Below are 12072 nucleotides of genomic sequence, written 5' to 3'. Positions count from 1 at the left end.
TCTAACTAAAGAATGCACTCCATAAATACTGATTGTTAGTACCTTGCAAGGTAGTAGAATGTCATTTTTCATGGAATTCAGGAGTGACTGGGAAATTAAATTAAACATTGTGTTCACGAGCCTTAATAATTGAAGCTTCTTTCCATCCTGTATCTGGGAGTGGCAATGTCTACTAGTAGTATACTTGCACCACACTTATTATCAGCCCTCCTTAATTGGGATTTTACAAGAGAATTAAGCTCTGATGCCCTAGGGGGCTTTCATTTTTATGAAATTAATGAACTCCCCCCTTTTATTACTGAAATACAATTAACAAGCATTGTTATATTTGTTTAAGGTGTACAATATAATGACTCAACAATTCTATACATTACTCAGTATCCATCAAGAGTAGTGTACTCTTAATCCTCTTTATCTGAAGTTCTCTTTTATGTATCTGTAATCGTACTATGTATCATCCTTAAAAGAACTGAAAACAGTCACTCACATAATTTTGTTAGGTCTTAATTCTTGTGTGGAACCTCAGTTGAGAAAGGCTGTATATATTCTCTCCTACTTTGGTTTTCAGTTGCAGCTTTGATATTATGGAATTCATTAATGCACCCAACAGTCCTTTACTGCTGTATGCCAGGCCCTGCGCTAGGCTTGAAGACTTAATAGTGAAAAAACAAGGATATGGCCCCTGCTCTCATGGAGATTATATGAAGGAAGAGATGGTCAGTAATCAAATAATTACTTTAGTGAATATGTAATTAAAACCTGGAAAGTGCTCTGAAGGAAAGGAATTGTCTTCTCTGAGAGCTGTGTCAAAGGAATCTGACCTCTCTTGGGATTGTTGGCCAAAAGTGAGGACAAGGGTTTAGAGGCCAGTGGACTGAGAAGCCTGGGGTTTTGGGCACGTTGTTGACAAAATCAGTTTTCTGCTGTTCTCATTTAGCAACTTGCAGTCTCTGTTTGATTTTACCAGCTGATGACAGTGTTAGGTCCAATCCACATCACACTGTTTATACTGGATAAACTTAAAATATATTTGTGTTATAGTGATACTGATTGCGCCTTTCATACACACTAAATCAGTGTAAGCTTAAATGTATATACTTGTATATGTATTTATTTATTTTATAGGCTTTTTGCTGAGAGGAACAATATTCTTTTTCTTTTTGATTTCCCCATAGTGCCTGGCAAAGTGTTTGTACAAGTACTTCAAAATTGGTCATTAAAATTATTATTTCATAATATTTGATTTCAACTCCTTTCAGCAATTCTTTAAGTTAGATATGGATTTACATGCTTTCTTCATTGTTGTTAAAACTGAGGACAGAGTTTAAAAGATTTTGATTTGTAATGATTGACTTCAGATTTAGAAAAAGAAGCCAGATTTTATTCCCCCCCACTGGAATCTTTAAACCTGCATCTTAAGTAGATTTTTAGTGCAGCTCTCAGTTCTAAACTGATTCATGAAATAGCGTAGAGAATGCACAGTGCACTTAGAATCAGAAAATATGGGCTAAAGTCTCAGGTTTGCCCACTATTTATTTTATGACTTAGAGTGAATTTTCCTTCACTGACTCTTCTTTACCTATGAATGAGGCAAGCAGACCAGAGATCTCTAAGGTCTTTTTCAACCTGAAGGCCTTCCAAATGTCCACTGTGCAATAAATAGTGTACTTTCATGAATTTAATTTGGACAAGGAATCAGTAACCCATTTTTACCATTCTTGATTTTGTCACCGATCTGGAATAAACAACTTAATATGCATGACAGTTATAGAGAATATAGAGAAAATTCTAAGTGGAAATCCTGTGAGATTTTGCCTTTTAGTCATGATGATACATGGCAAATTACTAAAAAAATCATCAACCAATACCTTTTTTAGATAATCATTCCTATATCATTTGGTATGTGCATAGGAAAAGAAAATGAATTTAATATTAGCATAAACAAAAAATGGTAAGGTAGAATTTTATCCAGATTTCCTGGGCCAAAGTCAGTAGTCAGTATTTATTCGGTAAATGAATAAATAAAGACAATAGTAATTTAGTATTATAACTAAGAATTATATAAAGCAGTTTTCCTGGGGGGGGTATAATTATTAAGTGCTGAAATACTAATGGACGCTTGAGTTGATTAACTTTTTATTTCTACAAAAGCAATAATTTTTATCCCTTGGTTCAACCGCCACTGATTTACTTCATCTTTGGGGCTTGTAAAATCTCTTTACATGGGCTATTGCCCTGCTTTGGATCTATGTATCAAAGGCACATAGGAATGTTCCCTAAGATTCAGTTGCTGTGCAGTGAATATCCAAGAAAACAGTTACCAGAAGAATAACCATGATCTCTGGGAAAATACTCTTGCAAAGTGTATACATAGAAGAAAATCTCTCTTGGTTACTATTTTTTGAGTACTCGCTCTAAGTCAAGCATTGCACTAAGGGCTTTAGATGTGTGTTCATTTTTTTTTTTCAGGAAAAAAACTACTATGAAGTATATGAATCATGATCTCCTTTATAAAGATGAAGAAGCTCAGGCTTTGTCAAATAAAGTGATTTATCTTTGGTGGGTGTTTAGGGGTGGGGACAATCGAGTTGCCCCTACTACACTAGTGCTTTGAGGGGAGTGGTCATTCTCCCTTAGGAACCTCGAGTTTCTGACCCCTCATCCATAGTGAAGCCTGAGTTTGGGGGGAAGGTATGGGCAGGCCTATTAATAAAAAGAATAACATATACATATATATAAAGTTGACGTGCAACTATATAATCCATAGGACATATATTTTGAGTGTTTTTTTTCCTCCTGATAAAAACCAATTAATGATACTGACTTTACAACAGTCCTGTTTTTTTAAAGTGCATGAAGTCCTTGAAATACAACAGCCATATGCAATATTTTTTATTATCGTCATTTCCATAATGAGATGTTTAGACCGAGGTGCAGAAATGTTAAGTAATATTTCCAAAGTCACACAGCTGATATGTAGAGGACCTAGGATTAAAATCTCAGCTGGTCCCACGATTTTAACCACTATTCTATGTCTTCTTTTTCTAGGCATATCATATAGGAACACTAGTTCTGTATTCAGCCAGTTGTTGTAACTAGTAGCACTGGCCAGTGATGTCTAAGCCACAGCCGTAGGAAGTAGTAACTTTGTCCTCTTTGTTAAGCAGCTTGTATAAAAATGAAATCCAACAATGCTGACACACTTAGGAGCAGGCTCCAAGCAACTGAACTAACCAGGGAGCATAAGGTCGGGCTGTCAAGAAGATAGCAGCAACCTTGTGACTGCAGCCTTGACTATCTAAATAAGCTTTTCATAAATCCCTAAACCAAAGACCCATTTACATGGTGACCAATGAAGACGCATAATCGCTTTCAGTAAGAGCTGTCTTGAATGTGAGCTTTGTGTTAATTTCATTGCGGTTTTGCAGAACTGGCCCAGTTGGCTGCTGGGTTTGGTACCGCACCTACAAACACCCAGTTTCACAAGGCATCTAACTTCAGATGAGGGATGAAGTAGGAGGGAGAGGGGGTTTCTAAGCAACAAGTAGAGGCTAAGACAATACCAAAGCACCATCAGTGCTTAAGTGTATTAGGCTTAACAATCACTGTTCTTCATAAAGTTGTAGGCTGGCATCATATTAAATAGAATTACTGAAAAAAATAGTATATCTGGAAAAGACCCTCAAAAAGTCAGTTTTCCTGAGATCCTACATAATGTTCTTAAATGTCGGAGGAATACTGGAAATGTAATGCTGTTTCTTTACATTTAAGTTCATGTTTTTAGCAGATGGGTTTTCAAAAATATATCTTTGGTGGCAAATTCTCTATGAATTGCAGACCTGCTTTATTTCTCTGTGTTCTTTCGAGGTCACCACACGTAGGATAAGCTGTATGAGAAGGAAGGTTCTAGGAGAAATCATCTAATAACCTGAGGAGAGTCACATTTCAACAACATGATGGTTTCTTATCCAGGAGAAGCATGTTTGGGTTTTGCTTTTTGATCCTTTTGATGTTCTATGCAAATGAACCCTTGGCCTCGATTTATTTTTTTCCACACACATTTCATCCTTTTAGTCCTTCCTGTAGGGGCAAGGATACTTTTCTGCCCTTGGTCAGATTTGTGGTAGCAGAGAATTGATAGCTGAGCTTAGCTGTGCCAAGCATTGACTGTACTTTTATCAAGACCAGAGAGACACTCATTATCCTGGGAATGAAGGGACATTTGTCCCTACCTTTTAGAAGCTGTCTTTCACAATACTGTTAGGAGACCAAGAATAAGAATTAGATTGTATAATTGTACACCTGAAATTAATGTAACACTGTATGTTAACTACAGTGGAATTAAAAAAAAATTAAAAAAAAAGAATTAGATTGTACATAAGACTGAGAGAAACAATGTCCATTAAAGGCGTATCAGGAAGTTTACTTGATGCTAAAGAGATTTAAACTCATTTCTGGAATGTAGGAGTCTATATTCTCGAAATATCCAAAAGAACTGAGGGAGAAATCACAACCCACAGAACAAGCCATTAAGAGTTTATGGCTGCCTTATAGGGCGCCTGGGTGGCTCAGCCAGTTATGCATCTGCCTTTGGCTCAGGTCATGATCCTGGGCTCCTGAAGTTGGGCTCCCGGCTCACTGGGGAGTCTGCTTCTCCCTCTGCCTCTCTAACACCCCCCCCCCAACTTGTGCACGTGCTCTCTCTCTCCTCATTTTCTCTCTCAAATAAATAAATAAAATCTTTAAAAAACAAAAGAGTTTATGGCTGCCTTGTTTTGCAAAGAAATGTTATTTGGGGCCCTGACTACTTTTTAAAAAAACTCTATCATCAAGTTAGGTTTAATTCCAGGAATACAAGAATGATATTATATCAAGAAATTGATTAACATGGACCCTGATTACTTTTAACAGTGGTTAAACGCAATAATCATTGTATATAAAATTATATTTAGGGAAGGAAGTGTTTTCATTTTTTCAAAAAACACATTAAAATTAAAAGATGAAAATCGCTTTATATCATATATAAAAAGGCTTACCTGAAAATTTAAATGAAGAAGAATCTATACATAAAGACCCAGTTTTGCCCTTTAGCTTCTGATATAAAGTGGTTTCAATCCTATCCCGAAATTTTGCCGCAGTATTTTTAAAACAGGATTTAAACTTCAACACAGTATGTATTATCACTTTCCCTTGGGCTCGGCTGCAGAACAGAAACAGACAAATAAATCATGCTTTTATTACTGGAGCCTTGATCATTCTTGGTGGAGTCATTTTACAATTTTATTAAGCAGAGCTCCTGGCAGCCATTCCACCCTCAAGGGAGTGGAAATGGTACTTTATGGACACGGTGAACAGTAAAGAGAGCGTGATTGAGACTCAGGGGAACTGTGTTTGTATCCATCTGCCAACTCCTTGATTACAGCAAGCCGTTGGCATTCTCTGTACTTAAGCAAATTTCCTCATCTCTGTAAGGGGGATAATATTATTTACTGGGTTATTGTACACATCATATAAGTTAATGTATCTGGAGGTATTTTGTAAATCTCAGTGCTGTGCAAAAAATTATTAATATTTCATTAATAAATTTATTATGATAAATTTATAATATAATAAAATATATAATAAATTTACAATAAAATTTTTTATTACTAGTAATACAAATATCTATGCATAATAAATCCACAATAGGCTTTCAGAACATAGGGCCAATAACAAATAACAAAATGAAACATGACAGGTGAGATGAAAGAATCATTTATTATCTTGGGTTTTTGTTTTTTGTTTTTTGTTTTTGTTTTGGTGCAGGCACCATTTGCAAGAGTGGGTCAGTTCTCTCTCATCTGTTGGCAATCATTGACAGAGCAAATATCTTAGACTTCTGACTTGAATATGCAAGTGTATAAGCCAGAAATGTTAAAAGGGAGTAGCTATTATTGACTCAAGGGTATGTCTATTCTGCTATATAGTAGGTTTCTGTGCCTCCTCCCCTCTTCCCAGGCATTTCTCTGCATTTATGCATTTGAAAATCCACACAACCTCAGAGAATGTGACTCAAGAGAGATCTTGAAAACATCCACTTGCAAACCTTCATAGTACCCATGAATAAAAACAGAAACCATGGCTAAGATCCAAGATTTTCTAATTGCAAAGCTTTATTTCAATAATATTTTTCCAGGATAATTCTAAATAACGGATTAGCTAAGTTCCATATCACCCTTTATTACTTTATTTTAGGATATACGTACACCAGATGCTCTTCCTTTGAGCACTATACATGTATTCTTTTTATTTCCTCTGTACGATAGTAAGCATTTAGTAGTTACACATCAATTTATTAAGTATTCTCACCTCTTCTGCTTTTGTGCAGGTGCAATGCTAATTTTTCTTGTGTGATTTGTAAAGACAAACCCTTTACTTCTCATGGAATAGACAAGGACATATTATATTGCTCTGTTTATTTTAAAGATTTTGTTAAACCATGCATGTCACTCTGAATTTTTCTCCTGGGTTGAATAATGATCTAAAACTAAACTAAATACAGATGTATGGATTCTTAATGTGACATCATCAGAGTCATGATACTCTTTTTTACTGAAAACATGACCTAAAAGTTATTTTAATGTTACCTTCTCTTGACTCATAAAATTATCTTTAGTCTTTATATGATAAATGCCTGTAATTCTTTGCCACAGGCAGTTTTCCTTTCATTCCTGAAGTTTCAGTTTATTTATTCATTCATTCATTCATTCATTCACTTAACAAATGTGTATTAATCCAGGCAATATATGAGACAAAGTTCTAGGTACCAGAGCTACATTAGCTATCAGCATATAATACCACAAGGTGCCTGCTTTCATGCTAGCAGGAGAAATAAGAAAATGAAGAAATTAAAATAATCTTCAAGGTGTGTTCTATGGTGAAGACAGCAATGACTTGAAGGTTAGAGGTGGGAACATTATAGACAGCTGCAGGGAAGGCCTCTTTGAAGTGAGGTCCTAATGACAAGAAGGAGTGAGTCATGAGAAGAACTGGGGGAGGAATGTCCCAGAAAGAAGGAACATCAAGTACAAAGGCCTTGACCAAGACATACTTAAAACGCCCCTCAATGTTATTAAATGTTTTCTTCCTGACTCTAGATCCCATATCCCTTTCCTTATAGAGCATTTACTTTAGAAAAGTTGTAAATTCTTTCTCTGCCTCTTTTTAAATTATTATTATTTTTAAAGGATTTTATTTATTGTCAAAGAGAGTGATAGAGAGCACAGCAGAGGGAAAAGCAGGTTCCCTGCTGAGCCCGAGGTGGGAGTTGATCCCAGGACTCTGAGATCATGACCTGAGCTGAAGGCAGACACTTAACTGACTGAGCCACTCCCAGGCATCCTGGCTGCCTCTTTGAACTGTATGCAAATCTTTTAAAAGTTCTTGCACTTTAACAACCCCAGAAATGTCTTTCTCAAGGACCTGAAAGCCATCTCTTTGAAATGTAACCCTCACAGGAGATAGAGCCTCTATCTTACAGATTGGTGGAGGCCTAACTTTGGTAGGCTCTTTACTTACTATAGGTTGTAAAACTACCTCCTGTCATGAAGATATGACAAGTTTACTTTTTCTTGGGCTAAGCCAATTAGCAAACACAGAACACCTAAGATATCCCTGTCACCCCAGCCTTTAAAACCTCTATGGTCAGGGGTGCCTGGGTGGCTCATCGGTTTAGTGTCTGACTCCTGATTCTGGCTCAGGTCACCATCTCAGGGTCCTGGGATTGACCCTCGCCATGGGGCTCTGCACTCAGCACAGAGTCTGCTTGTCCCTCTCCCTTTGGTTCTCCCTCGGCTCCTCCCCCTGCTCATGCTTTTTCTCTCTGAGAGCACAGAGGGAGAGGGAGAAGCAGGTTCCCTGCTGAGCAGAGAGCTCGATGTGGGGCTCTATCCCAGGACCCTGGGATCATGACCTAAGCCAAAGGCAGATGCTTAACTGACTGAGCCACCCAGCTGCCCCAATAAATAAAATCTTAAAAAAATAAAAAATAAAAACCTTACAGTCGGAGAGAGGCAAGACCAGATCAGGTAAGTGCATATGGACTCTACAAGGAGTTTGGCATTTTTAAGAGACTGCCAGAGGATATTAAGTAGGGGGATACTGTGCTCTTCTGATTCACTTTGATTGCTGTGTGGAGAACAGTCATGGAGCAAGAGTGAAAGCTGAAGGTGATGCAGTAATCTAAATATGACTGGTTGGGTTAAAACTACAGCTTTATTATTTATTAAATGTGTGACCTTGGCAAGTCACTTAAGCTACCTTTGTTTCAGTATCCTCATCTGTAAAATAAGAAACTAATATGGACATACCATACAGGATGGTTATCAGATTGAGTTAAGATAGAGGAAGTTTTGAGGGGCTACTGGTTAAGAGCATGGATTATTTAAAAATAAACCAGGAAAATCAAACTGCAAAAGTTCTAGTTTTAGGGAGAGATAGATTGCAAAGCATATTAACTTTTCTATTTGTGCTTGTGGTTACTATTTTTTCATATCCATTGCAGGTTATCTGTTCCTCACCAGTGTTTGTATAAACATCTTTGCTGCTAGACAATAGCTATAGAATGGGATTTCTAAAGGGACCAGGAAGGTAAACGAAAAGAGTGAAGCTGAAGGTGCAAGTGTATATGCACACATAATGTGAGCGTTGCGAACTGCCACTGCAGAGCCTCAGTTTGGCTGCACTGTTACCACCTGGGGATGTGGGCCCTGTATTGTCAGATCTTTTTATTTTTCAACATATTAAGAATTATGTCTTTTATATGGTATTTCCTTTTACATTTATTTTTTATTTTCTAATTTTTAAAAAGATTTTATCTATTTATTTGAGAGAGAGAGCAGAGCGAAAGAGAGCATGAGCAGGGGAAGGAGGGGCAGAGGGAGAGGGAGAAACAGACTCCCTGCTGAGCAGGGAGCCAGATGTGTGCTTGATCCCAGGACTCTGGGATCATGACCTGAGCTGAAGGCAGATGCTTAACTGAATGAGCCACCGAGGCGCCCCCCAATTGTACATTTAATCCACAACTCTAAACTAGATTTGGCTATCTATTAGTTTGTCCACTGGGTCAGATATTCTGTGCTCTCTTATCTTATCCATTCTTTTCTTATACTGAAATCATCTCCTGACTTTAGATTTGCTTTTTAACCTTGTGCCTTCAAATGAAAAACAAACCCATGCAACCTTCACCCGAAACTCATAATCAGTCAGAATTCTTGGTTCTGGTTAAATAATTTTCCAAAAGATCTTGAATACGTTTTTTCACATTTGAAAATGTTAGTGGTTTTCAAGCCTCAAGCTAAGATTTATTGCCACCTTTCAATTTATACCAAATGAAGATGAGGCATGAAGGTGAAGGACAGAATTTTCTGCTCTGTGCTTCTTGGGCTATTTTACATACCTTACTTGGACAACATGAGATTTGACATACTGTCTTCTCAGTTTGGATCCATGAAATGTTTCATTTATCTGTTAAAAAGTAAAATGAGTAGTAACTTAAGTTTTATTTTTAAAAAACTTTTAATTTTTCATTGTGGAGAACTCCAAACATACACAATAGCAAATGAAAGAGTATAATGAACCCCATGTACCCATCATTCAGCTTCACCAGTTATCATTAAATAGCTAAACTGGTTTTATTTTACTACTACTTGCATTCCAGGAGTTAAATAAATCCTTAATATCATTGAATACATAGAGGTTTGAGAAGAGAAAAGGAAAGAGAGGGGAAAAAATAATAAACTGAGAGAAAATGGCTCTGAATTAAAGATCCTCATTCACATATCCCAACTGAGAAAAATATAGGACTAAGGACTCTAGTAAAGCAAGATAAAAATCAGAAATGAGATCTCAATAGAAGAAAAGATGAAGAGAGGCAATAGTGGTGAACAATAAAATCTGAGGGTGTGTGTTCAATGCAATTAATGTATAATTTCTTTCTCTCTTTATTATTATTATTTTATGTTAGTCACCATATAGTACTTCATTCATTTTTGATGTAGTCTTCCATGATTCAATGTTTGCAAATAACACCCAGTGCTCATTGCAATACTTGTCCTCCTTAATATCCGTACTGGGCTAACCCATCCACCCCCCGCCCCCGAAACCCTCAGTTTGTTTCCCGGAGTCCAAAGTCTCTCATGGTTCATCTCCCCATCTGATTTACCCCCCTTCAATTTTCGCTTCCTTCTCCTAATATCCTCCATGCTATTCCTTATGTTCCACATATGAGTGAAACCATATGATAATTGTCTTTCTCTGCTTGACTTATTTCACTGTGTAATTTCAATGCTTGCAATGGAAGAAACAAGAAATGTATTTTAAGAAACATCCCAGTAATAGTTTAGAGCGTCAGATACTATCTCAATGAAACCTAATCACTAGATGTAGGGGGAGGGGAAATAGAAGTGTAAAAAGCCTTTTCAAGAGTAAAGAATGGGAAGCGAGGAGAGGACAAAAGTGAAAGTAGTTGAAAGTCTCTTCCAAGGTTGGGACTTAGGTAAGAGAAATAACATTTGATGGGGCTAATAATTTCTGTAATACTAGTGGAAAAATATATGCATCCAAATTTGAGTTCCAGGAAAAATAAGTTAACTATTAACTAAGTATATCGAAATTTCCAAGAAGAAAAAAAATACAATGAAAAACAATTTAAACCAGTCACAATTGAGGAAAAGAAAGTAAAAAAGTACAATAGAGAATTTACTTAAAGGAAACTGGAAAATTAAAATCAAGTATACTACTTGTTACAATTGATGGGAATAGGTAAAATTTTGTCATTAAAGAATCTATCAGGTTGCTTTCAAAATCAAAACCTTGTTATCTATTATTTAAAAGGTTCATACTTGTAAATAAAGGGATAAAAGACTGTTGGAGGTGAAGCTGTGGGAAGGAAATACTATCCCATTGATGTGGAACCCAATAATGGAATCCAAAAATATATCCTAGAATATATGGACATTTAGGAGATAACAAGGATGGCATTTTAATCATTGGGATAGGCTGGATTATTTAATAAGTAGTATCAGCTAAACTGGCTATCTATACCAGAAAGAAAATAAATCTGGACTCCCACCTTAAACTAAAACTACTTCCATATGGATAAAGACTTAAAAAGGGGCAGTAAAAACTTCCTAGGAAACCGAATACACTTTTTTGGACTGCGTAAATCATTTGAATCAAGACAGAAAATTTAGAAAATCAAAAATACTGATTCGAAGGGGCACGTGCACCCTGATGTTTAAAGCAGTATTATCAACAATAGCCAAATTGTGGAAATAGCGCAAGTGTACATCAACTGATGAATGGATAGAGAAGATGTGGTGTGTGTGTGTGTATATATATATATATATACACAATGCAATATCACTTAGCCATCGAAAAGAATGAAATCTTGCTATTTACAAATGTAGATGGAGCTAGAGTGCTTTATGCTAAGTGAAATAAGTCAGCCAGAGAAAGACAAATACCATATGATGATTAGATAATGAAATTATGGAAATTGACTTTAAGATATAATGACTAGGTGAGTGGAGAATGGGAATATAATGAACGGAAACTGAGGAGACTAGCCTGAGGACCACAAATGATGACTGCTAAACTCTTTTTAAAATAGGCTTCGGTATGAACTCAGACACCTGATACGGCACTGTCTCCAATCAAAATATAACTGAACTTGCAATGCTTTTAATTTTTGTTTTTTTTTTATCCAAAGACTAGCTATTCATAGTTTGTTCTAATGTGCTTAATTCTTCATCCTTTTTGTGATTATCTTCATCTTCCCAAACCTCACAATAGCTCAAAAGATCAACACATACCTTAGATAATACCAAAGCCTGCCATCCTTAAACTGAATAGTAAATTTAGCCTTAGGGTGTTCCAAGAAGCTATAAGGTGAAGTTGTGGAAATTGTTTCAGTAACACTCATGTTATTCCTATTTTCAAGAAGTTCAGTCTCTATAGGAAAAAGGCTGTCAGATATTTGACCAGAAATCAAATGGGAAATTTCAGAAACACATTTAGGATTATTGGGCAGGG

The 12072-nt window shown here is 36.4% G+C and overlaps 1 protein-coding gene across 1 annotated transcript in view; it reads right to left on the bottom strand.

Annotated features, from left to right (window-relative positions):
• LOC103679176 (transmembrane protease serine 11C-like) overlaps positions 1-12072 on the bottom strand; it is a 50369-nt gene that overhangs the window by 17180 nt on the left and 21117 nt on the right. The window contains exons 4-5 of the mRNA XM_008708693.1: positions 9437-9504; positions 5037-5200 (exon numbers count right to left, since the gene is read on the bottom strand). Coding sequence (XP_008706915.1) covers positions 5037-5200; positions 9437-9504 — 232 coding nt within the window. The remainder of the gene's footprint in view (positions 1-5036; positions 5201-9436; positions 9505-12072) is intronic.

The sequence above is a fragment of the Ursus maritimus genome, unplaced genomic scaffold (genome assembly GCF_017311325.1).
Source record: "Ursus maritimus isolate PB19 unplaced genomic scaffold, ASM1731132v1 scaffold_8, whole genome shotgun sequence".
NCBI classification, from domain to species: Eukaryota; Metazoa; Chordata; class Mammalia; order Carnivora; family Ursidae; genus Ursus; species Ursus maritimus.
This window is presented reverse-complemented; position numbering and strand designations above follow the sequence as displayed.